We start from the raw sequence: 25,947 nt of genomic DNA on the forward strand, positions 1-25,947 counted from the left end.
GTGCTACCTATGTTCTTAGGTCTGACAACTTTACGTTCTGCTTTTCCATTCTTCTGTAGATTGATCCATGGGAATGACCACAAATAGGGAATCATAAAAAAGTGAGAGACAATTCATCTGTAATTATCACAGAAGCATACAGTATAGAAGAGGGCCCTTCAGCCCATTGAGACAATGTTGACTATCAAACACCCAATTATAGTAACGCTACAGTTTAACCCTCACACCCATAAGGCTTATGTAGCAATACTTATTTTATTGGAAATAAAAATTGCAGCTGCTGAAAATCTGAAATAAAAGCAGGAAATGTTGGAAATACTCAGCCGGTCAGGAAGCAATTGAGGAAAGAGTTAATGTTTCAGATTAGAAACACTTCAAAATTTCTGTTTTCAACCTAAAGACCACAAGATATAGGAGCAGAAGTAGGCCATTTGGCCCATCGAGTCTGCTCTACCGTGGGCTGATCCAATTCTTCCAGTCATTCCCACTTCCCTGCCTTCTCCCCATACCCTTTGATACTCTGGCTAATTGAGAACCTCTCTATCTCTGCCTTAAATGCACCCAATGACTTACCTCCACAGCCGCTTGCGGCAACAAATTCCTCAGACATACCACCCTCTGACTAAAGTAATTTCTCCGCACCTGTTCTAAATGGACGTCCTTCAATCCTGAGGTCATGCCCTCTTGTCCTAGACTCCCCATATCTGGTCTGTTCAATCCTTTTAACAATTGGAATGTTTCTGAGATCCTCCCATATTCTCCTGAATTTCAGGGAATGTATACATCTTTGTCTGGTTGTTCATGGTGAAATGAAATGTTTACGATGTTTATTCATTTTAATCAGCTCCATTGTCATCTTTAAAGCTAAACAGAAACCTTATTGATTTGTGTTTGTGTTTGATAAGAATAAAAATGTAGCTGGGCCAGTTTTATTGCTAAATAGCAAAAATGTTGCTTAACCTATATCATGTTTTTTTAAAAAAAACCCCACCTGATTTCAAAATGCGGCTTTCAAAGCAGGCTAGAAGCATTATTTTTGAATAATAATCGCAGCTTGAACATGATTGAGAATTCAGTTACTAATTGTCGGTTTCTGTTGTAAGTAGCAGAAAATGCAATGTGCAATGTTTGAGACCACAGTTCATGTCATTCATATTCAAAAATAAAAGTTTGAGATTGAAAAGAAATGTGCATGTTTAGGAGAGGTCTGAAAACTATCTCAAGCAATTGGTTTTTCTGTTGACTCATTTGCAGCATGTATATCTCAACAAAGGCAGGCTTGTGATTTCTGACAGAGCAGCTGCTTTGCAGCGTATCTTCCCAGTGTTATTTTTAAGAGGAGAAAGAGATTTCATTTTCCAGAATTTTATACCTGTCTGGGATGGGTCTACACGAAAATTACTGGTGTAAAGTAAGGCCATTTTTATTAGGAATCCATTTATTTTGTAATTAGTAGCTTTGAGGAAATCCATTGCTCTGGCACTCTGGTAAGGATTAAGGCTATAGCTACCACTTAAAGGATTTTGTATTCAGTTTTTTTCTAACTCCCAGCCATCCAAGAAGTGCATGTTTTATGAAGTATGTCAGTTAGAATACTGGAAATCTTAGTGTTGCACTGAATCAGAATCAGCTTTATTATCACTGGCATATGTCGTGAAACTTGTTAACTTAGTCATAGCAGTACAATGCAATACATGATAATATAGAAAGAAATTGCAGTGAGTGTGTGTGTATGTATATATATATATAACTGCAGTCTCTTTCTATATTATCATGTATTGCATTGTACTGCTATGACTAAGTTAACAAGTATATATTAGATTAAAAACAGTACATAGCATATTTTAAAAAGTTAGGTAGTTTTCATGGGTTCAGTGTCCATTTAGGAATCAGATGGCAGAGGGGAAGAAGCTGTTCCTGAATCACTGAGTTTGTGCGCCTTCAGGCTTCTGTACCTCCTTCCTGATGGTAACAATGAGAAGAGGGCATGTCCTGGGTGATGCAATTCCTTAGTAATGGATGTCATATCTCAGGGGCACCGCTCCTTGAAGCTGTCTTGGATTCTTCAGAGGCGAGTACCCAAGATGAGACTGACTAATTTTACAACTTTCTGTAGCTTTCTGTGCACAGGAAGATGAACTGCTTTGGCATCTTCTAAAGCAGTCACCGTTTTGAGCCGAGAGCCTTCCTTTCCAATCTTGCTGAAGGGTCTCGGCCCAATACCTTGACTGTTTACTCTTTTCCATAGATGCCACTTGGCCTGCTGAGTTTCTCCTGCATTTTGTGTGTGTTTCTTGGATTTCCAACATCTGCAGACTTTCTCATGTTTGTCACTATATTCTGCATTCTGTTCTTACCACCTTGATATAATTTATTGCATACACAAAATTTTTGCCCTAACTCAGTACATGTGGCAGCAATAAACCAATATCTACATTGATTGAGGGATAAATATTGACCAGCTACCAGAGGCCTTTGAAGTAACATGGATTCATTCTTCTGAGAGGTCAGATGGAGACCGCAGTTCAAAGCTTCATCTGAAATGAGACGCCTTTGACAGGATGCAGTGCTCCTTCAGTGCAACAAAGTGATCGACAAGAGATTTCTGCTTAGCTCTCCTGACTAGAACTTGGGTTTAAATCATTCCACTTCAGTGGTTGGTGCTATCAAATAAACCTCTGTAATCAAAGGTTCAAAGTAAATTTTTTTAAAATCAAAGTCTGCAGTATATGTCACTATATACTACTCTGAAATTCATTTACTTGCAGGCCTTCAGAGTAGAACAAAGAAATACAATTGAATCAGTGAAAAATAACAAACAAAAGATTGACAAATAGCCATTGTGCAAAAGTAGACAAATTGTGCAAATACAAAAAAATACAAATAATAAAATAAGTAATACTGAGAATGAGTTGTAGAGTCCTTGAAAGTGAGACCACAGGTTCCGCATGTTGTGGAAACAGTTCTGTGTTGAGGTGAGTGGTGTTATCCACACTGGTTCAGGAACCTGATAGTTGAAGGGTAATAACAGTTCCCAAACCTGGTGTGTGGGAGCTAAAGGTCCTGTCCTTCTCTGATGGCAGCTGCAAGGAGAGAGCACGGCCTGGATGGTGGAAGTCATTGATAGAGGCTGCTTGGATGGTGGAAGTCATTGATAGAGGCTGCTTTCTTCTGGCAGTGCTTCTTGTGGGTGTGCTCAATGGTGGGGAGGTGATGGACTGGGTGATATCCACCACTGCACACTGCTTTTCTTTGTTTTGCCTCCTGTATTCACACGTCGTGTTTCTAGGATCTGGAAATTCACCCAGATGATTTGGTATTGAGCAGATGAGTTGAACAATTCTTGTTTTTACCTCGAGTGTGGGATGTGGGAAGGCAGGGTGACCTCGAGTAACCCTGACGACTGCACACGCAGGAAGTGCACGCATCCAGCTGCAGCTTCTAACTGACTGTGTTAAGGAGATGGAGCTGAAACTGGACGAACAGATCAGTCAGGAGGCTGGAGGGTTGATAGACAGGACATGCAGGAAGGTAGTTCCACCCAAGGTACAGGACACAGATGGAGCCACTGCAGAGTATCCCTGTGGCTGCTCCCCTCACAACAGATTTACACTTTGGATACTGTTGTGGAGATTGAGCACAGGAAAGCCACAGCAATCAGGTCTCTAGCACTGAGTCTGGCTCTGTGGCTCAGAGGGGAGGGTGAAGAAGAGGCTTTCTGTCGTGATAGGAGATTTGTCAGCTAGGAAAACAGAAAAGGAGGTTCTGAGGACGAAAACAAGATTACTGGGTGGTTTGTTGCCTCCTCAGTGCCAGGGTCAGGGATATCTCAGGTGGAGTCCATAGCATTCTTAAATAGGGTGAGCAGCCAAAGATCATAGTCCACGTCAGTACCAGTGATATGGGTAGGAGGGGGTGATGAGGTCGTGCAATATGAATGGAAGATCAGAGTGGTAATTTATGTGTGGAGCTGAAAGAGGTGGAGATATTAAATTGATTTTTTTTGTTTTCACTTAGGATATGGTCACAGAATCTATAGGTGTGAGGCATTGCAGTGGTGAGGTCATGAACTCTATACAGATTAAAGGAGTTGGTGCTTGCTGTCTTGAGACAAATTAGGGTGGGTAAATCCCCAGGGCCTGACAAGGTGTTCCCTCAGCTCGTGCAGAAAATGCAGGGGCCCTAGCAGAGATTTCAATGTGCATATGTCACCACATACAACCCTGAGATTCTTTTTCTGTGGGCATACTTAGCAAATCTATAGAAAAGTAACTGTAAACATGATCTTTCAACTCTAATTTTAAGATATATGGTTATGAATATACTATTGCGATGTTGGTGTCAGTAGGAAATGAGTGCTCAGGTGTAGGGGTGTCTAGGCAAGTGTTAGTGAGGGTGTCCAGGCAAGGGTTTGTTGGGGTGTGATGGCCAGTTTTAGTTTTGGGGTCTGGTGGGATTTAAAACATCCCTATCCATGGATGAGGTGCCAGATGATTGGAGTTGTTTAAGAAAGGAAAGGCTGTAAGAATAAACCAGGAAATTATAGAGTGGTGAGACTGACAGCAGTAGTAGGAAAGTTACTGGAAGCTATTCTAAGTGACTGGATATACAAGTGTTTGGATAGACAGGGACTGATTAGGGATAGTCAACATGGCTTTGCATGTGGTATATTGATCTAATCAATTTTAGAGACTTTCAAGGAGGTTTCTGGGAAAAGCTTGAAGGCAAGGCGGTGGGTGTTGTCTACATGGACTTTAGCAAGGCATTTGGCAATGTTCTGCATGGGAGGCTGGTCAAGAAGTTTCAGTCCCTTGGAATTCAAGATGAGGTAATAAACTGGATTAGACATTGGCTTTGCAGAAGAAGTCAGAGTAGTTGTAGATGATTGCCTCTCTGGCTGTAGATGTGCTGCAGGGATTGGTGTTGGGTCCGTTGTTTATCATCTGTATTAACGATCTGGATATTGCAGTTAACTGGATCAGCAAATTTGTGGGTGACACCAAGATTTGTTGTGTAGTGGACAGCAGCAAAGGCCATCGTGGCTTGTGTGGAATCTGCATCAGCTGGTGAAATGGATTAAAAAATGGCAGTTGGAATTTAATGCAAAAAAAATGAGTTGTTGCACTTCAGAACAATCATCCAGGGTAGGTCTTAAACAGTGGGCAGTAGGACACTGACGAGTGCAGTAGAACAGAGAGATCTGAGAATACAGATCCATAATTCATTGAATGTGGCACCACCAGTTAGATACGGTTGTAAAGAAAGCTTTTCACACATTGGCCTTCATAAACTAATTGAATTGACTTTATTACTTACCTCCTTCATATACATGAGGAGTAAAAATCTTTAGTTGCATCTCCATCTAAATGAGCAATTTATAGTAATTTATAATAAATGGTATATACACAGGATAGTCAATATAACATAGAAATACAGTTATGTCAGCATGAGTTAAGCAGGGGGCTTAGTACACAGACCTGAGGGGCATCGGTGTTGAGGGCCAGAGGGGCTGAGGTGAGGGAGCCCAGTGTTGGGATGTTATGTTTAAATAGTATAAGATGTTGGCAAAGTCTAATTTGGAGCATTGTGAGCAGTTCTGGTCATCTACCTACAGGAAAGATGTAAACAAGTGAAAGAGTGCAGAGAAAATTTTCAAGGATGTTGCCAGGACTTGAAGGTTGAATAGGTTAGGACTTTGTTCCCAGAACATAGAAGATTGAAGGTAGATTTGATGGGGGTGCTGTTGCGTGAATGAAGTCACCAGAGAAAATCACTGGTAGATACAAAGCCGCTTCTTTTGTTTGACAAAACGAGGTGCAGCAGGTATCCTATGGAGATGATTTCAGTTGAAAGGTCTGGCTGGCCCAATGTGGGGCTCGATATTTTAGGTGCCTAACATCAAAGGGCAACTCCATGTTTACTGTGCTTTCTTTGAAACTACATACAACCTTAATACCTCCTGATCGACATCTACACCACAGACGTCCAAATAAATTTTAATCAGCATTGCCTGGGATTCACGGCTTTTAGGAACCCACGTTCAGAGCTGCATTCCAAATTAAATCCATAGTACATTTTCAGATGTGAAGACTGATACCCAAAGTCAATTGCTAAATGTATTTGTCCTAAACTCAAAAATCACTCTAATAAGAGGTATGCAAAATTGGGGTATGAGGGGTATAGATAGGGTAAATGCAAGCAGGCTTTTTTCTACTGAAGTTGGGTGAGACTAAAACTGGAGATCATGGAAGGCAAAATGTTAAAGGGGAACTTTGCTCAGGTGGTGAGAGTGTTGAACAAACTGCCAGTGCAAGTGATCGATGTGAGGTCAGTTTCAACATTTAAGAGAAATTTGTGTAAGTACATGGATGGGTTGCTGTGGGAGAGCTATGGTCTGGGTGCAGGTCGATGGAACTAGGCAGATGATTGGATTGGCATGACTAGATGGGCCAAAGGTCCTGTTTCTGCTGTAATGTTCTATGACTCTGACTGCATCAAATGTGCTTCCTATATACTAAAGATTTAGCATTAATAAGCTGATACATTTTGTTTTGATATTATTGAGAATGTCTGAAGGACAAAAGTTGCGTTGTAAAAAAAAATTATTTGCAAAAAAAAGTTCCCCAAATATAAATGATGAGGTTGCATTAACTTGTATTTCCATTGTGTACATATAGCTGTACGTTAGTGGCTTTGCAGCAACACTTGGGTAAAAGCAGGATATTGATCTGATAAAAGGCAATGTTCAAAATACATTTATTAAAGTATGTATACTGTATGCAACCTTGAGATTTGTCGTCCTACAGACAACCACAATTCAGAGAAACCCAGTAGAACCCATTAAACAATTAAATACCCATTGTGCAAAAAAAGAACAAATCGTGCAAACAAAAAGTAAGCAAATAACATTCAGAACTAAAGTTAAAAAAAGTGAGGAACGTGTATCAAGATTTGCGTCTGTCTGATTTATCAGAATGCTCCCTCGACATTGTTAATTAGTTCTTTGCAGTCATGGTAATAGGAACGGAGGATACTTCTGAAAGAATTGTTACAAGCTTCAGTAGGGGTTCCCAACTTGAGGTCCAGAGACCCTCTGGTTAATGGGAGGGGTCCATGGCATAGAAAAAGGTTGGGAACCTCTGACCCTACAGGTCCTGCATCTTTCAGTAATTTGTTGTCAAATGTAGACTCTGGAGATTGAGAATGGCCTGGGAAGGCAGAGCCTGAACATGGCAGCTGGGTGGGTTGTTGAATTACTGTATGTACTCCTGCAGTATTTACTTGGATAATTTTCACTTGCTGTCCAATTACTTGCCCATCAGAATCCATCTCCGCCATTTTGAGTAGTCTTGGGCTCAGGATTTTCATAACTTGATGTGGATGTTGTATTTTTTCCCCTAATAAGACTGAGGAACATCATTGAAGTTTATTTTCTGACCTGGAATTTGCATGAAGTGATGGAGCTCTTGAATGCCTGCTTTTGTAAGTGTAATAAGACCATAAGACGTAGGAGCAGAATTAGGCTATTTAGCCCATCGAGTCTGCTCCGCCATTCAATCATGGCTGATCCCGGATCCCACTGACCCCCATGCACCTACTTACTCGCCAGATCCTGCCATGCATGCATGCCAACGATGTAGCCTATGCATTGGGGTTGGGTATGTAAATCAAGCCTTGATGTTGAACTGGAAGAGTGCAGATCCCACTTTTGTGCAGCACACACAATAACTGGAGGAACTCAGCAGGTTGGGGAGCATCAATTGATGGAAATAAACAGTTGACGTTTCAGCCGAGTCCCTTCAGGACTCCGTTGATATGGAGTCTGGTGGGCAAATATTGACCATTTGACCTGTCTGTTTTGGTCGGGTTTTGAATGTTGTTGCTGAATAGATGCAGGTGACATGTAAATATTGCATTGCATTAATGACATTGAATGGGTCAGGCAGAGTTACTTGTTGCTGAGTAGCAAGTGACTGGTTCGTGTTGCTGATTTATGTGTTGTGGTCTGATCCCAGCCAGTCAGTATTGACTAAAATGTTTTTATGCCTCAAGCTGCAGGCATTAAAACCATGAACTGTCGAATGTAAACTGTCAATAACCTGTTTAACTTCCAGCTCTCTTGTGCTGATGTAGAAGTTGATGTGATATGATATAGATGAGTGAGAGAAATGTAAAGAAATTGTGTATTCTGGTAAATCTGGCTGACAAATATGTGTAATCCTGTCACTCAGCCACTTTCACTATACACCCAAGTACAAATTGTGGCATTGCAATGCTAAAACTCTGAACTCCTCAGACGAACAGTTCATGTACAATGCAGATGCTTAATAAACTTCAGTTTCCTTGGAATCAGTTTTAAAAATAGAAAGTTGGGTAATTAATGTCACCACACATTAACAAAGTGCAGAAGGCTTATTGTGTGAAATAACTGAAAAATAATTGGTAATAGATTAACATTATCACAGGCAATGTACAACTAGTGAAGACTAACCTTGTTTTGAGACTTGACGTGCTTCTCAATATGCTGCATTGAAATGGTTTGCTCTTGAGCATAACCAGGACAGAGAAACAAGGGGTGGGTGTGCCAAGCTGGAGATGTACAGATATTTTTAATGCAATGTTAATAGTCCACAGTAACCTGTTTTCAAATTTCTATTGTACATAACACAGTACTGGCACTAACAAGTGGAAGTGACTCTGTGCTTTCACAAGGATCTTGCATACTTTGCATCTTTTGGAATTAAAGTGGTCAGCTGTATTGACAGCAGGTAGAAGTTTGATTTTAAATTATGCCTGTAGTAAATGCAACCGTACTATTTCTTGACTTTGTGGCCTATAGTTATTTGCAATTTTCTGAGAGGATAAGAAATTGTTCCATTATTTGTGAGAAATTGGTATGAGTGGGTTGAGAGCATTAGCTTGTGCACAATGAATGTCTGCTGGATGTTCAGCAGGCAGGTTCATAACGTTGGTCCGTGCAATGCTTCTTTTACCAGTGCAAGAACTTTTTTTTATCAACGTCTATCTTAATATTGCTGCACACTCATTTAGCAGCAGGAACGGCTATGCCACTAGTAGTACTAGGGATCACCAGCAAAGGCCAAGTTAGTGGGTGGTTACTTGAGTATCTGATGTTTGTTTTCAGTTGCAAAGCACCCTGATCAATTCAGATAGTTTCTGCACAGACTGATTATGTCAGGGCAAGGATAGATCAGGCATTAACACAATTTAGAGACTGAGCTAAGGACATTCAGAACAGGGTAGGCTTCTGGGACTGGGAGGAGGTTAAGGTACTCAGCAGATCACATGAACCCAAGATGTTAAATGCTTCCTGAAACTGGTCCTGCAACAGAATCTGAGAGGACTGCATGCCATTAAAAGTATCCTCACTGAAATCTAAAACCTCCAGAATTGCAATGGAGGTGGGGTGAGTGGGGGGGGGTGGGGGTTTGCAGGCAGTGTGTTGGTGGTTGTCGGTGTGACTGGCAATTAACTTGAATTTGTCTGGCACTGCACAGACGAGAGCTTGAGATCTTTGTACTGTCTCACCATTCACCTGCCCACAGCAGGGGAGGTTCATTGTTAAATTTATTCCACATTGCCATGAGCAAATGGGCAGAGTGAGATGAAAGTTCTGTGCCAATTGCTGCTTTGTAAGATGGTGCAGTCTGTTGTTGACTGTTGGCATTGCAATGAATACTGTAATCATAGGGTTGTTGGTCTTTTGGTGGAGGGGTTTGGCATGTCCTTGGAGGATGTCTTCAAACAGATTTTGATTCTGTCTGGCAGTTGATGGCAGCTGCCCATGTACTTTCAGCAGATTGACAGGTAGAAAGATGAATGTTTTTTTTTCTGAAATACCCTGAATGTCATTTGTAGTTCGCAATGTGACAGCAGTTTTAATACAAATGTGACGCTGCTTCATTTAAATCCTGGAAGTTGAACCAGTGTACAATGGAAAATGAAACATCAGAAGTTTTCTTGCATTTGAATGTTAACTGCCATTTCCACAATAAAAAGGCTGAGCTCCAGCTTGAAGCTAACATGTATACTATTAGGGTCAAACTTTCCTTTGCTTCCCAATGATCTCGTCCACCAAGCATTGTCGTTACATGTGACAGTTGAATATTTTCTGTTAGCTGACCCATCAATATTGAATTGTCTGCAACAGAAGTTGTATGCAGTTTCTTGAATAATCTAACTTCACCATTTTTGCTTTTTCAGTAGTAGTTACCACCATCTCTTTCTTGAAGCTTGGGAAATGCAGGTGTAGGTGGATTCTTCAAACTTGCCCTTCACTTTCTAGTTTCCTTCTGCTGCCTAGATTTGAAACTCACTTTCCCCTCCAAGAGAGAATGGTCAATGTCATGGAGTATCACGCAATTGGTTGATCATGCATTGTTATGGTTGAACACTAGGCAATGTGATTAAGCTGAGAAGTAAATGCATGGCCTGCAATACTGCCAAGCATATCAGATGCATTTGGCAAACTATGCAAATTGGTGAATTGATGTTGAAAGATGAAATTTGACCAGAGAGGCTAGTGATCTGATTGTTGAGAAATGGCATTGGATGGTGTATTCATTACTTTGATTACTTGAGTAAGCCTATAGAGCTTTCTGCTATCCTGGTCTTGAACTAAGCTTCAACTACTTTCTTTTCCCCTTGCTCTTTGACAATATGCCTGGAGCTGTCCCACTGAGAACTAAGGGCTTACTTTATTTCTTTCACTCTCCAGCAAGCCATTGAGTAAAGCTCCTGAAAACATGGGAGCCCCTTCTCTCTTAAAGGAGATTAGCTGGCACCAGGTCACCTGTTACCTTGGCATCACACATTCATCCTCTCAAATGTTGAATTGTTCCAGAACTTCGGATAATTTGAACTGCAAACATTGCTTTTTTAATTAAAAGATTTTTAAACATTGATTGGCCTTGTTGTTGCTGAGCATTTTAAATGAGCACTGTTGATTACAGCAATTTTGATGTACTGTGGCAATATGCCAAGAAACTTGTTGCTGTACTTAAAATTTTGTATGATTTAGGCTTCAGAATAGAAGAGTACAGGCACAGGCCCTTTGGGACATAATACCTGCACTGACCAGATTGGCAGTCAGTAAAACATGCCTTCTCTGCTCTTCCCCCCCCCCCCCCACCCCCCACCACCAATCGTGTCGAATTTTGTCTGGAACTTAACTCACCTTGGATCCATTGTGACTTTCTGGACCAACCTATCATGAGAAATATTGTCAGATTCTTTACTCAGTCCATACCCTAGTCTTCATTGCCTCTTCAAAAAAAATAATGATCAGATTTGTGACTGATGACCTCCCCTTCAGAAAGCCATGCTGACTATCCCAAATGAGTGAGGCCTCCATCAGTCAGGGTTGACCATGGATGTTGCATTCCAGCTGTCTGGAGACACAAGCCTGGACAGTACCACATGGAGAGCAATCTGTTGCCCATGTAGCCAGCTCCCTCTCTCCATGCATCTGAAACCAAAGGAGCGGCAGAACCTGAAGGCAGAGACCAATACAACTTGGTGCCAGCAGCGTTGTAAGAGTTGCCAGATAGTGTTCAACTCAACACAGGACTTCCTTGGACACAATCGCTTCAGATTAGTTCCCTCTGCATTTACTCCTGAAGCCTTCCCCATGAGTGGGTATAGCCACAAGGCAACGGTGGTTTGAGATCAGAGTTTTCCTTCTCCTGGAGTCCCATCTGCCTGAAGGGACTAGTTTTAATGCGCCAGTAACCTGCCTTTGCCCCTTCTGTCAGTGGAAATGGTTCCGCCGGGCCTGCTAGCTAAACCACAGGTAAAGGCCAGGAGCTGAACTTGGTTGTCAGAGGCTATTTTGAGGAACATTCAATAGTGGGAGCATATCCCCTTAACCACCTCTGGCTATAACTTGAAGGAACCAAAAAAGTGCATACTTTTTTAAATGTGAATAAATTTTGACCCAAGAATCTTCAATAATTTCTCTGCTTGTGCATCTTAATGTTTTTCAAGATACCTATCATATCCTCAATATCAACATGTCTTAGAATATCAGTATACCTCGCCTCGTTTTAACTCACCGGTGGCAAACTCTTTGAACACTGATGCAAGGTACTTATGCAGTACCTTGCCCACTTCCTCTACCTTTGGGCATGAGTTCCCTCCTTTGTTAAGTGTTCATACCCTTCCCCAGCTACCCTTTTTAATATGTGTATAAAATGCCTTGTCGTAGATTTAATCACTCTAAGTTCACGTTTAAGTTCTTTCATGCTCTTTTATACTTTATAAGGACCTTCATTTTTCTTTTTGACTAAACTTACAATATCTCTCGCTGTCCTTATCTTTCACCCTCACAGGATCATGCAAGTACTGAAGTCCAACCAGCTGGTCTTTAAATTTTTAGTTTAAAAGACTCCTGCATGGCAGATGTAGATTTATGTGCCATTCCACTCCCTGCCCACTCTGTTCTCCTCAGTTCCTGTGTAACTAATTCTGTTATAATTACCTTCCTCATCAAAATGTGCATTTCCCTAGTCACATGGCCCTTGAACTGCAGCAAGATGGGAAACCCTGCAATCTACTGAATATAGTGTGAATGTATAAATTGTTTTGAAATCCACGTATTTTGAAAACAGGATGTTCTCTTGACTTTGGGGCAGACATCTTCTTTAATCTGATATATAATTACTTTGTGGGAAGTTTGAGTGCAACTCTGGTCATATTACAGGTGTTAAAAATTAATCATTTTCTTTAAGACTTGTAAAACATTGCTTATGAAGAATCATCTTTCCTCTTCCTGTAGTGCATTGTATTTGCTGGAAACGTGTAAGCCAGGTGACATTTATTATTTTGGAATCTAGCCACGGATGTAGATGTTTCATCTATACAAAGGCATTAAAACCGTTGGTGAATCTAACTCTGTTCATTGGTGTAAGTCTTCCAGCAGTGATCACTGTAGGTAGAGGAACAGGAACACAGGAATTTGGGTTAATATTTCTGCAGCCTTACTGCAAACGAAATCGTGTCTAATTGTAGCTCCCAGGCCTCCGGCTGAATTTTGTAACTGAAAGCACATTGGGCATCTTAAAGCTGTTGTGCCTGCTTCAAGTGGTAGGGTTTCCTTTGAGCTGACGTCTTCAAATGTTGGATCCCTTTTGAGGCTCAGTGTGCTGTTTACCAATTGATTAGAGTGCTGTTTGATAAATTCCTAATATCTGAGCAAATACATTAATGCTAGCTTGAGAAATATCAGTTCTGAAAACCACCTTACACTGCCTTAGTAACCTGTATCCATGACTTAAACTACCTATTCCATAGACTACAATGCTGTACATTAAATTGCGGGTTGAAACACTAGCCTGGCACTCTTGGAGCCTGCCTGTGGCTAGACCACCAATGTTGCTTCTGATCACCTCTGTCCTCTCTCCCCCAACGTATAGGTTACTCCATTGGTTATGTGAGAGTTCTATTCCTAAGAACAGCTGGTTAACCCAAAGCTTCACTAAATTGCAAAAGCTGTCACTCAGTTGCAAAAATTGTACTGGTAGGTTAATTAGGCACATCTTAGTACAGCTCGTAATTTTGGAACTTTATTAGATCTTAGAATTTATCAGAGCGATTCTGTTCTACAAATCTAAAATATGCCAGATCAAATTTTCAGTCTGTACAATAATCCATTTTATACTTTGCCTCAGGCAAGCAGTGGAGGGTAATAAAATGAAGAATCTAAGGTTTTGCCACTTAAAATCCCGAAAGCTCGGGAACTTTTCTGTAGTACAAAATACAATGAAAACTGGTTTCTAGGCAAAATAATTTAACCAGAAGAAAGGGAAGGAAGTGGAAGTAGGAAAAAGAAATTGCAAAGGTACTGAGAGAAAATTGGAGAATGTAAAAATGTTAACTTTGTTTGAGGATGGGCAGAATGATAGCTTTCTATGTTGTGTGTTCCTCAAGCAAAAACAAAGTAAATGAAAGCTAGAAGTGGGTGCTGATAATTTAGTTAATTATAGAATTACTTTGTGAGAAGTCTCTGGTGACATTTGTACTAACCAATGGCTTGTGACACATTCAGTTGGCTTGGATCAAACCCAAAGCAGGCTAAAATAATGTTTGGTTTCTGCAAACTGAGTTTCATCTGTTGAGGTTGAAGAACTCTAGAACTGCAAATTGCTCTTGTGTCAATGGTGTAGCAACTGAATGAAAAATTGGTGCATAAACGTCACACCTTTAAAGATTGTGGTTATACCATTATTCAGTGCAATTTGATTTTCCTGTCGATTAAGTGTTGGCTGCGATGGTTTAGACCAATATGCTAAGTGTTATGAATTTGTTGCTTTCAAAGATTTGAAGTACATTTATTGTCAAAATATGTGTACAACCCACAAGCAGCCACAAAACAAAGAAACACCATGAAACCTGTTCAAAGAAAATATCAAGAACTCAGTGCATGAAAAAAGAACAAATTGTACAGACAGCAAAAAGTGAGCAAATAACAAACATCAAACTAGAGGTCCAGGAGTATTCAGTTTAGTTCCGTTCAGCGACACGTCCCTAGCCGACTGCAGGCCGCAGAGCCGGCCTTTGCCAAAGCGCTGTAGTCCTCACCGATCGCCCCTATAAAACCGCTCAAAAACAGCAAAAAAAGAGTAACCAGAATCCATAAACACATGCAACGTGAGCCTCAGAGTCCCTCAAAATAAGTCCACAGCCGCAAGCTTTGCTAATCAATCTTTGTAATGTGAATCTTGAGACTCTCACTTTTCTCTGACAGCAGCTAGCGAGAGGTAAAGGAAGATGGATCAAATGCAGACTTGCCTAATCTGTGTTCTCCTGATTGGCTGTTTGTCTTGAACCTTGATCTTCCAAGCTGTCTTTATTCTCCGTTCTGTATCTTCATAACAAGGGGAATTGAGTCTAAGAGCAAAGAGGTCCTTCTGCAGCTGTACAGGGCTCTGGTGAGACCACACCTGGAGTACTGTGTGCAGTTTTGGTCTCCAAATTTGAGGAAGGACATTCTTGCTATTGAGGGAGTGCAGCGTAGGTTCACAAGGTTAATTCCCGGGATGGCGGGACTGTCATATGTCGAAAGATTGGAGCGACTGGGCGTGTATACTCTGGAATTTAGAAGGCTGAGAGGGGATTTTATTGAAACATATAAGATTATTAAGAGATTGGACACGCTGGAGGCAGGAAGCATGTTCCCGCTGATAGGTGAGTCCAGAACCAGAGGCCACAGTTTAAGAATTAGGGGTAGGCCATTTAGAACAGAGTTGAGGAAAAACTCTTTCACCTAGAGAGTGGTGGATATATGGAATGCTCTGCCCCAGAAGGCTGTGGAGGCCAAGTCTCTGGATGCTTTCAAAAAAGAGATGGACAGAGCTCTTAAAGTTAGTGGAATCAAAGGTTATGGGGATAAGGCAGGAACTGGATATTGATTGTGGATGATCAGCCATGATCACAGTGAATGGTGGTGCTGTCTCGAAGGGCCAAATGGCCTACTCCTGCACCTGTTGTCTATTGTATCCTAAATTGCACCAGATTATGTTCAATTTTATTCGCTTGCATTATTTCACTTGCACTTGGCTGTTTTTATTCCTTAGTTTTGTGGCATGTTAGCATTAAAACAATTTCCTGTAATACCATTTATCTCTTCTCCTTTGATCAGATCTGCTTGGTTTACACCATAGCTCAACTACATGTTAAAGGGTCTGATTTGTACAGTGGTTATCCATTCAAATAAGCTGTGAAAATCTAGAGCTCTTTGGTGGGCAATGCTTTGAAGTACTTTATCTCCAAAAGGATTATATGATGTGGAATGTGATTTTGAAAATATTTCTTTAAAAAATTGTACCTTTCCAAAAAATGCAGCAACCTCGTAGGGTTATAATTACGCCAGGAAGTAGATGAAAATATATTAAGGGTCTTTTAGCTAGTAGAACTGGACTTTTAGTGCATACTTAGTAAGTGCAGCATTGTTTTCTTTGCATGCATATCTGCACTATGAATTGATGTATTTGTAAAGCTGGTATACTGTTTTATTTTTTAAGAGTCTTCAGTTATCTCAATGCCTCAGTTGCTGATGGTTCTGTTTAGCTTGCTGTTACCAAATGCCAATTCAAATTGCAAAAACAGTTCCAGATGTGTTTTTTGTGGCTTTCCACCTGTATTATGGATATTTTGCAATAATGCATTTTCTTCGTTGCACCCCCCCGCCCCAAAGGGAAGTTATGATGCTTCACTTCCTCTTGTTACCCTTACACTTCCGCATAAGTGTTTAAAAAAATGGGTTTTGAGTCCTAACAACACATATTGTAGTTCTTGTATTTTCACCCTCAGGCAATCCTAGCATTTCCGGTTACAGAAATGCATCCTTCCACAAATTGTTGCTCAAAATTTTGAGATGTGGAGTAAAATTTGCTCTCATGACATTCAAATTAAAAAAATGAACATTTTCTTTCAATTTGATTCTTGGTGCATATGTAGATGACCCTGTTCAAGTTGGAGAAAGGGGGTTATCCTGGAAAATAAAGACCAGTAATAATATGGTAGGGAAGTTATTGGAGAGATACTTTTTCATAGGTATTATGAGTATTTGGGGAAAATGTGGAAAACGTTTCATATCAGGTCCCTTTTAAAACTTTTCCCCTGTCATCCTTAATTTTGCAAACGAGGAATTCTGCAGATGCTGGAAATTCAAGCAACACACATCAAAGTTGCTGGTGAACGCAGCAGGCCAGGCAGCATCTCTAGGAGGAGGTACAGTCGCCGTTTCGGTTCGAGACCCTTCGCTTAGTAGAGTGGTGGTAGAGGGGAACTGATTAGGTCTGGAATCAAAAAAGAAGCGGAGAGCTTTGAGACCTTCCTGATGGGGGATGTAAATATATAGGGACTGGACATCCACCGTGAAAGTAAAGCGGTGGGGGCCAGGGAACTTAAAATCATCGAAAAGTTTCAGAGCGTGAGAAGTGTCACGAACATAGGTAGGAAGGGATTGAACAAGGGGGGATAAAACCGTGTCGAGGTATGCATAAACGAGTTCGATGGGGCAGGAGCAAGCTGAGACAATAGGTCTGCCAGGACAGGCAGGTTTGTGGATCTTGGGTAGGAGGCGAAGGGTCTTGGCCCGAAACGTCGACTGTACCTCTTCCTAGAGATGCTGCCTGGCCTGCTGTGTTCACCAGCAACTTTGATGTGTGATCCTTAATTTTGGGCAACTCTACCCTGGGGAAAAGACTGTTACCTTAATCACAAGAGATTCTGCAGATGTTGGAAATCTTGGAAACACCCACCCACTTTCCCTTCCACCTGGTCTCAGCTATCACCTGCCAGCTTGTACTCCCTTCCTTCCTTCCCTCCCACCTGCCCACCTTAATCTGGCTTCTGCTTCCTTCCTTTCCTGTCCAGATGAAGGGTCTCAGCCTGAAACGTCAGCTGTTTATACCCCTCCATAGATGCTGCCTGACTTGTTGAGTTCCTCCATCATCATATGTTGCCATTCACCTTATAATTTTAAAGATTTCTTTAATATCATCCATTATTCTCCTACATTCCGAGGAATAGACCTAGACTGGCCAACCTCTCCCTACAGTCTTGGCAACATCCTCATTAATCTTCACTCTTTCCAGTTTAACCACGGGTGACTAAAGCTATACCCACAACTCCAAATGTGGCCTGAACAACAACTTGTAAAACTGCAGCAGAATCTGCAACTCTAATTCTCAAAGCCCTGAATGAAGTGTGCTAGGTGCTGCCTTTACCACCCTACCTGTGACACCACTTTCAGCAAACTTGTGCACTTGAGAGTTGGAGAAAACTAGTTTCAATTCGTAATTTTTAACTCCATTTTGCATTAAATCCAAAAGGTATCAGCTCTACCATTTGCAAAGACATCTACTTGTAGAGAAAGCAATGCCAGAATGATCAGAGAGGCTCTTGGGATAATGTTTCTACATTAAAAACATGGAAATGTAAGTGACTAAAGATGAACTTAAAATCTGTATGTGGTGTTAGTCTTTGGAATGGTGTTCAGCAAAGATTGTCAAGACCAGTTTAAAAAAGGCAGTATAAAATGGTCAGAAAAGTTTCTAGAAAAACCATACAGACTGTGGCAAATTTTGATTCAGATTTTGAAGGAAATAAGAAAGGCTGTTGTTGGAAGTAGTTATGCCCAGCCTTTTTATAAAGTACTCTCAATACTTAATGCAGTTTCACAAGTAACAATCCACTTCAGGTCTATAAACAGCTGCCTGCATCAGATATTTACTGCTGTCTCCATAGATACAGAATGTGCAGGCCAGAGTTTCAGATAATGAATACAGAATTGCTCTGTATATGGCACAGCTGGAAGTGTATTTGGGCAAATACTGTAGAATTCCTGAATTTTAAATAAGAATACAAACTTGCATCATTATTGTATTTTTTTGCTCTTTGGCCCATTGTTTTAATTTCCCTACCTGCTTCCTGTGAAAACCCAGTTCCCTCTATCTCTCATGCTTGGGTTTTCCATTGATCTATCCATGTGGAAATGAAGGGAGCAAAATCTTGGTCTTGATGAAGGGTCTCTGCCCCAAACATTGACTGTTCACTCTTTTCTATAGAGAGTCCTGACCTGTTGAATTTCTTCAGCTTTTTGTGTGTGTTGCTTTGGATTTCCAGCATCTGCAGATTTTGGCATGCTTGTGAAAATCTTGAGCTTTTTCATGTTACGTTCTTGTACATGTATTGATATAGAACCATAGAACACCACACAGAAAACAGGCCATTTGGCCCTTCTAGTCTGTGCCGAAACATTACTCCCCTAGTCCCATTGACCTGCATCCAGTCCATAACCCTCCAGACCTCTCCCATCCATGTACCTATCCAATTTATTCTTAAAACTTGAGTGAGCATGCATTTACCACGTCAGATGGCAACTTGTTCCACACTCCCACCACTTGTGAAGAAGTTCCCCCTAATGTTCCCCCTAAACCTTTCCCCTTTCACCCTAAAGCCATGTCCTCTTGTATATATCTCTCCTAATCTAAGTGGAAAGAGCCTATTCACATTTACTCTGTCTATACCCCTCCTAATTTTGTAAACCTCTATCAAATTTCCCCTCATTCTTCTACGCTCCAAAGAATAAAGTCCTAACTTGTTCAATCTTTCCCTGTAACTCAACTCCTGAAGACCCGGCAACATCCTAGTAAATCTCTGCACTCTGCTATATTGGATTATTTTTGTTTACTGTTTGTAACAAAATGGCACAATTAATGTTTAGGTATCATCTAGTTCCAATCAGTGTGTCATAATACAACTGAGAATTTTCTTAATTTGAAATATCTGTAGCTTTGAAAGCACTCAAACTTTCAAATATGCTTGTTTTTCAACTGAAGTTAGTGAAACAGTTTTACCATGTCCTATATGCCTTGTGTTGCTGTCACCTTTAATTGTGTAAATGAAGATGTGAAATGACATGTATGTACCGGTTACTTTCTTTCAGCCAAAATTTGTAGATGTGAAACTTCACACTTTTGCCAAATTCCTCTTGAGCCCCTAGATGGCATACATGATGTTAGTAATTTATTATGCACCACGTCACAGCCTTGCAAGATGTTGCTTCCACTAATTTGCTTAAAAAAAATAAGTGCTTAATTGCTTTTTAAACTGAAGTCTATGCATTAAGCCATAGACTGAAGTATTTTCCAGCTGATCTATCGTTTATGCTGTTTAGTAAGAGTAGCCAAGGGCAGTTACAGGATACTGCTAAAATTAGTAATTTTTGAGCAGTGGAAAATACGCTTAAAATGTTAAGGCTGTGATAAAGGGCCTCAGATGAATCTTTGTACTGATCAGAAATTAACCCAATATGATCCACATATGGCTGCATACTAGGAACAAAACCATATGAGATAGATGGATGAGTTGTCTTTCATGTAATGTTTGGCAGTCGGCCACATCTCACAGCCTGAATCTCATTCAGATTGACACTGCACATGTTATTGCAGCAGCCTGCTGCTGGAGTAAGTGGCCGTGAGTTTGCTTCAGCAATCAGATGTAGAAAGTGTATTCAAACTAATGCAGCTAGACCTAAATTGTAGACATGAATTTGATTATATTGGGATATAAGTTTTAGATATTCTGTCTTGAAACTTCATATGAGTGGTATCTTGTAGAATGGGAATAGTCAAGTTGTAACAGTAGTAGTAAGTGCTCTGGATTAGCTTTCAGTAAACTGGCTTATTTAATAACAAATTCACTTTCCTGCCCAATCCCCATATCTTCACTTTATTTGTTCGACCACCACACTATCTCTTTCACACATGCCTCCATCCAGTTCCTGTGAAACGACTTAACCTGCATGAGGCAATGTGGATCCAGATCAATTAATGTACCCCTTAGCCTTGGCGAGATTCAAAAATAGTTCATTAAATTTCATGGTTTCATATCAGATTCATATGTACTTATAACTGCCCCACCTATCTCAGCATTATATTAAGTCAGTCAGCATCCACTGCACCAGCTGCAGTGTATTTCAGGGACTTGCTACTCAGCAGAAATGAGAATTCCTAAAAAGGTCCATTCTTGAAAAGCTTAAGTTATTTAAGCTAAGAGTAGCTTTTCTTGGATCTTCTCTGCCCACTAAGATGGGACCTGGGCCAAAAGTGGGCACTGTATTCCTAACATTGTTTGGAAGATTAAAAGTATCTCCTTAGAATACTTGTCATGGTAACTGGGAAGCAATTTGATGTGTGAAGATATATTTACCCATGTTACTTGGCTTTTTTTGAGTTGGCTAAAAAAAACAGCATTGTTATTTTTAGATTGGACTATGTGCTGGGCCTTTAATACTCAATTTACTTTCTGAAGTAAAAGTACAGGTGGCCTCCGTTTTCCGAACGCTCACTTTACAACACCTCGCTGTTATGAAAAAAGGCAGCGCGTGCCCAAACAACTAAGCTCCTCCCCTGGAACTGCATTTCTAGCCGGCATTGCTTAAACACGTGCTTTATCTCGATTTATTTTGTGCATCCGTTAGCAAGATGAGTTCTAAGGTATCGGAAAAGCCTAAAAGAGCTCATAAGGGTGTTACACATAGCGTAAAACTAGACATAATTAAGCGTTTCAATCGTGAATGAAGTAAGGACATTGTCCGCACATTGAACTTGCCCGCGTCCACCATTCACACTATTTATACGCAGAGAGAAAGAACTTTGAAAGCTCCCGATGTTACTGTTGGTTCTGCTCATAGCAAAGTGGTCTCTCTTAAACGGCATCCAATAATGGATAAAATGGAAAGTCTATTGCTTGAGTGGATTGATGGGTGTACAAATCGTGGTGTTCCGTTAAGTTTTCTTATACTTAAAGGAGAAATCAGTCAGTCTTTTTAATAAGCTGAAACAGAAAGCACTGGACGATAGTGATGAAAATGTTGCGAAAGTGGAATTTAAAGGTAGTCATGGGTGGTTTGATCGGTTTCTGAGGCGGGGGCAGCTTCAGAGTTTAAGCAGTGGTCCCCAACCTCCGGGCCTTGAAGAATGCAGTGGTGTAGCAGTAGTCAGAACGCACACAGCACATCTTTAAGAAAAAAGCCGAAATAAACAAGCTAATTAATTAGGTGCTGCCCAGCACGCAAATGTCGGCCCTGATCCGAGGTGATTGCCGATTGCGTCAGATGGTTATTCGTATAAGCAAGTGTCTTCCCGATTCTGGTAAGTGAAACTACACTGTACATACATTATTTCTACTTTATATAGGCTGTGTATTTTTATGTGTTATTTGGTATGATTTGGCAGCTTCGTAGCTTAAAGGTTACTGGAGAGAGTGTTTCTGCCGAGAGCACTTCCGTGAGATTTTCGCTGCGCTGGACAGTGCTGCAGAGAAGTATTTCTACTTTATATAGGCTGTGTATTTATTATATCATTCCTGCTTTACTATATGTTACTGTTAGGTTTTGTGTGTTATTTGGCATGATTTTGTAGATTATTTTTTGGGTCTGGGAACGCTCAAAAATTTTTCCCATATTAATAAATGGTAATTGCTTATTCACTTTACGACATCTCAGCTTACAAACTGTTTCATAGGAACGCTCTACCTTCAGATAGCGGGGGAAACCTGTATGTTAATGTGTATGGTTTAGCACTGATTAATTTTTAAAAAAAAACCTAAAACTCATAGTTATTGAAACTTTAAATTCAATGCCTCATGTTCTAATAGCAGCAACTTGTAGGTAATTTAAAATAATATAACATGTTTAAATAAATTGAAAAAGTACCCTCTGCTAAATGCTACTTTTTAAAATAGTGAAGTTCTAAGTTAAGTAAAAATACAAATGAAAATTACCATTTTGAGGAATTGAGAATTATGAGTGCAAAGTAGTTATCCCATTCATTTGCAAACAGGAGGAAATCTGCAGATGCTGGAAATTCAAGCAACACACACAAAATGCTGGTGGAACGCAGCAGGCCAGGCAGCATCTATAGGAAGAAGTACAGTCGACGTTTTGGGCCGAGACCCTTCATCGGGGCTAACTGAAAGAAGAGATAGTAAGAGATTTGAAAATGGGAGGGGGAGATCTGAAATGATAGGAGAAGACAGGAGGGGGAGGGATGGAGCTAAGAGCTGGAAAGTTGATTGGCAAAAGGGATACGAGGCTGGAAAAGGGAGAGGATCATGGGATGGGAGGCCGAGGGAGAAAGAAAGGGGGAGGGGAGCACCAGAGGAAGATAGAGAGCAGGCAAGGAGTTATTGTGAGAGAGACAGAGTGGAAAAAGGGAAAAATAAATAAGGGATGGGGTAAGAAGGGGAGGAGGGGCATTAACAGAATTTGGAGAAGACGATGTTCATGCTATCAGGTTGGAGGCTACCCAGACAGAATATAAGGTGCTGTTCCTCCAACCTGAGTGTGTATGATACCCCAGACAGTCCTTCCAGGTGAGGTGACACTTCACCTGTGAGTTGGTTGGTGTGACATACTGCGTCTGGTGCTTCCAATGCAACCTATTGGTGAGACCCGACGCAGACTGGGAGACTGTTTCACTGAATACCTACACTCTGTCCACCAGAGAAAGCAGGATCTCCCAGTGGCCACACATTTTAATTCCACATCCCATTCCCATTCTGATATGTCTCTCCATGGCCTCCTCTACTGTCAAGATGAAGCCACACTCAGGTTGGAGGAACAACATCTTGTATTCCATCTGGGTAGCTTCCAACCTGATGGCATGAACATTGATTTCTCTAACTTCCATTAATGCCCTTCCTACCCCATCCCTTATTTATTATTTTTCCCCTTTTTTCTCTCTGTCCCTCTCACAATAACTCCTTGCCTGCTTTCCATCTTCCTCTGGTGCTCCCCTCCCCCTTTCTTTCTCCCTCGGCCTCCCGTCCTATGATCCTCTCCCTTTTCCAGCCTCGTATCCCTTTTGCCAATCAACTTTCCAGCTCTTAGCTCCATCCCTCCCCCTCCTGTCTTTTCCTATCATTTCAGATCTCTCCCTCCCCTTCCCACTTTCAAATCTCTTACTATCTCTTCTTTCAGTTAGTCCTGACAAAGGGTCTCGACCCGAAACGTTGACTGTACTTCTACCTATAGATGCTGCCTGGCCTGCTGCGTTCCACCAGCATTTTGTGTGGATCCTGTTCATTTGGCAAGCATCACAGTTTCAGTTACTCTGAAGGAGAATGGATATTTATTGAGAAATTCTAATGCAGCCTGTTCACTTACAGGTTTTTCGACATAATATCCTTCCTTGCTATTTAAGAAATGACTGGCAATTGTTTCAGTATATTATTGAACCAGCTTCCTCTGTGTAAATGTAATTTTATTCCTGTGACTAAGTGCACAATATTTTTTAAAAAACCTACTGTGCCAGTTTTCAAAACACTGTGTGCTTAGAGTCAAATCCATCCATTTCTTATTTATCTTTGCATATGCACATGTACGGCACAACTGTGACAAACCTTTCTTTCTGATGGTGCAGGTATACCATACAGATTATTTGGTTGGTTTGAACTATGGAGGTGTATTGATCAGTCCCCAGCTGCTAAACCAGCTTTTGCTGTGTTCAGGTAGGTCTGTTCCCCAAAGAGATCGATGAGGAAAAAGTTCTGTCTGAGGGTTGGTGATTTCTGAGTAACCTTTCACGTATCGTAAAGGCAAGAAGGATGTGTCATTTTTTTTGGATATTTCTGAAAAATATTGGTGAAGTTTAGGTGTTGTAAATACCTTCTGCATCAAGATTTCATTAAGTTATAATCAAACAGTTGCAGTTTGTGGTCATAGAAAAACCACGTTCATAACTAGAGAGCAGTAAAAAAAAACACCCTCTATTCCTGTCTGTCTTGAACGTATTCATTTATGGTTAGTCATCTGTTAGTCTCATACTTGAATTTCTCAAAAAGCTTGTTACCTTATATGGATCAACAAGTGATTTTATTATTGGCCTTTTCTCTCCCTCACCCTTCTGTCCTCTCCAAGAAATTTTAGTGAAGTTATCTAAACCCTGACTACACTCTCTTTATAGTTAAAGAGCAAGCACCATTGTTTTATGTGGTAGACGGGCATCAGTTGTGTTGCTATTTGTTAAATCAATGTGAACAGTGCAATATTCAATCAATATCAGATTAATGTTGGCAAGGCCTCATTAGTGTTTCAGCTTTCATACTGGTTCATTAATGCTAGTTGGTGTATAGTGATGAACAGGTAAGCAATGCTAATAACATGTTTGCCTATCACACTATCAGCTGGGCACACAATCAAACTACAGTTCATCGATCTTTCTTTGTTAACTTGTTCATCGAATTCCAGGTGGGAGGTTTTGTCTTTTGTGGAGTTGGTCATCACAGTCCCCTTTAAGTTTTGCTGTTGAAAACTGAAGAAGGGTTTCTGCCTGAAAGATCAACTGTATTTCTTTCCGTAGTTGCTGCCTGATCTGAGTTCCTCCAGAATTTTGTTTGTTGCTTTGGACTTTCAGCTTCTGAGGAATTTCTCGTGTTTGTCTTTGGAGAGTGTTAGGATCAAAGATTTTCATTTGCGTCTACACCCCACTAGCATGCTCTTAGGAGTTTTTATTTCTGCCTGTGGGTTTGCACATGTAGCACTTTAATCAGCTGTTCTGTATCCCTTTCTGGCCACCCTTCAGATTATCAGACCTGCTATGGGTGTTCCTCAGTTGGTGAGTGGTGATGCATGGAAAGTTTTCGCAACAAATTCCTGAAAGGCATCTCTGTGCTTTTTCTGAAAGAAAACTCCCTCCTCTTCTGCATTCACATCTTCTAGCATGCACACTCTTGTCTTCATTCATGCAAGTCTTCATCCAGGTTACAGAATTTAAATTTTAAATGCTTGCTCATCATATATACTGGTCATATATATTCAAGGTGGGGGGGGGGAATTTAAGGGAGATTTGCGAGGCAGACAGGTTTTAGATTGGTAGGTGCTTGGAACATGTCAGGAGAAGCGGTAGAAGCAGATACCGTAGCAATGTTTAAGAAACATTTCAGAGTTCAAAGTATGTTTGTGTCACCATATCCTACCCTGATATGTTTTCTTGCAGGCATTCACACCAGAACAAAGAAATAGAATCAAAAACTACAAAGACTGGCGAGCAAACACTGCAAAAGAAAACAAATTGCAAATATAAAAGTCAATTAATAATTAGATATGTATTAAATAATATTGAGAACATGAGCTGCAGTGTCCTTGAAAGTCAGTCCATAGGTTGTGTTCAGTGTTGAGGTAACTGAAGTTAGCCACACTGATTTGAGAGTCTGGTTGTAGGGTAATGGCTGTTGCTGTCCTGGTGGTGTGGAACCTAAGGTTCCTGTACTCTTCCCCGATGGCAACAGCGAGAAGAGTGCATGGCTTGTAAGGTGGTTTTTGATGGATGCTGCTTTCTTGTGGCAGATGGACTCATGAACAGGCAAGGATATGGACCTTGTTAATGTAAATGGGAATGGTTTAAATTGGCACATTGG

General features: G+C 40.7%; 1 protein-coding gene across 3 annotated transcripts in view; it reads left to right on the forward strand.

The window, feature by feature from the left end:
* Nucleotides 1-25,947, forward strand: part of LOC134345795 (protein FAM53A-like) — a 97,771-nt gene that overhangs the window by 45,991 nt on the left and 25,833 nt on the right. Inside the window, exon 5 of one of the 3 annotated variants that reach the window (XM_063047027.1) lies at nt 17,856-17,960. The exons of the other annotated variants lie outside the window; for them this stretch is intronic. Coding sequence (XP_062903097.1) covers nt 17,856-17,948 — 93 coding nt within the window. The 3' untranslated portion in view covers nt 17,949-17,960. The remainder of the gene's footprint in view (nt 1-17,855; nt 17,961-25,947) is intronic. 3 annotated transcript variants of the gene reach the window in all.

Source organism: Mobula hypostoma, chromosome 4 (assembly GCF_963921235.1).
Source record: "Mobula hypostoma chromosome 4, sMobHyp1.1, whole genome shotgun sequence".
In the NCBI taxonomy this organism is placed as follows: domain Eukaryota; kingdom Metazoa; phylum Chordata; class Chondrichthyes; order Myliobatiformes; family Myliobatidae; genus Mobula; species Mobula hypostoma.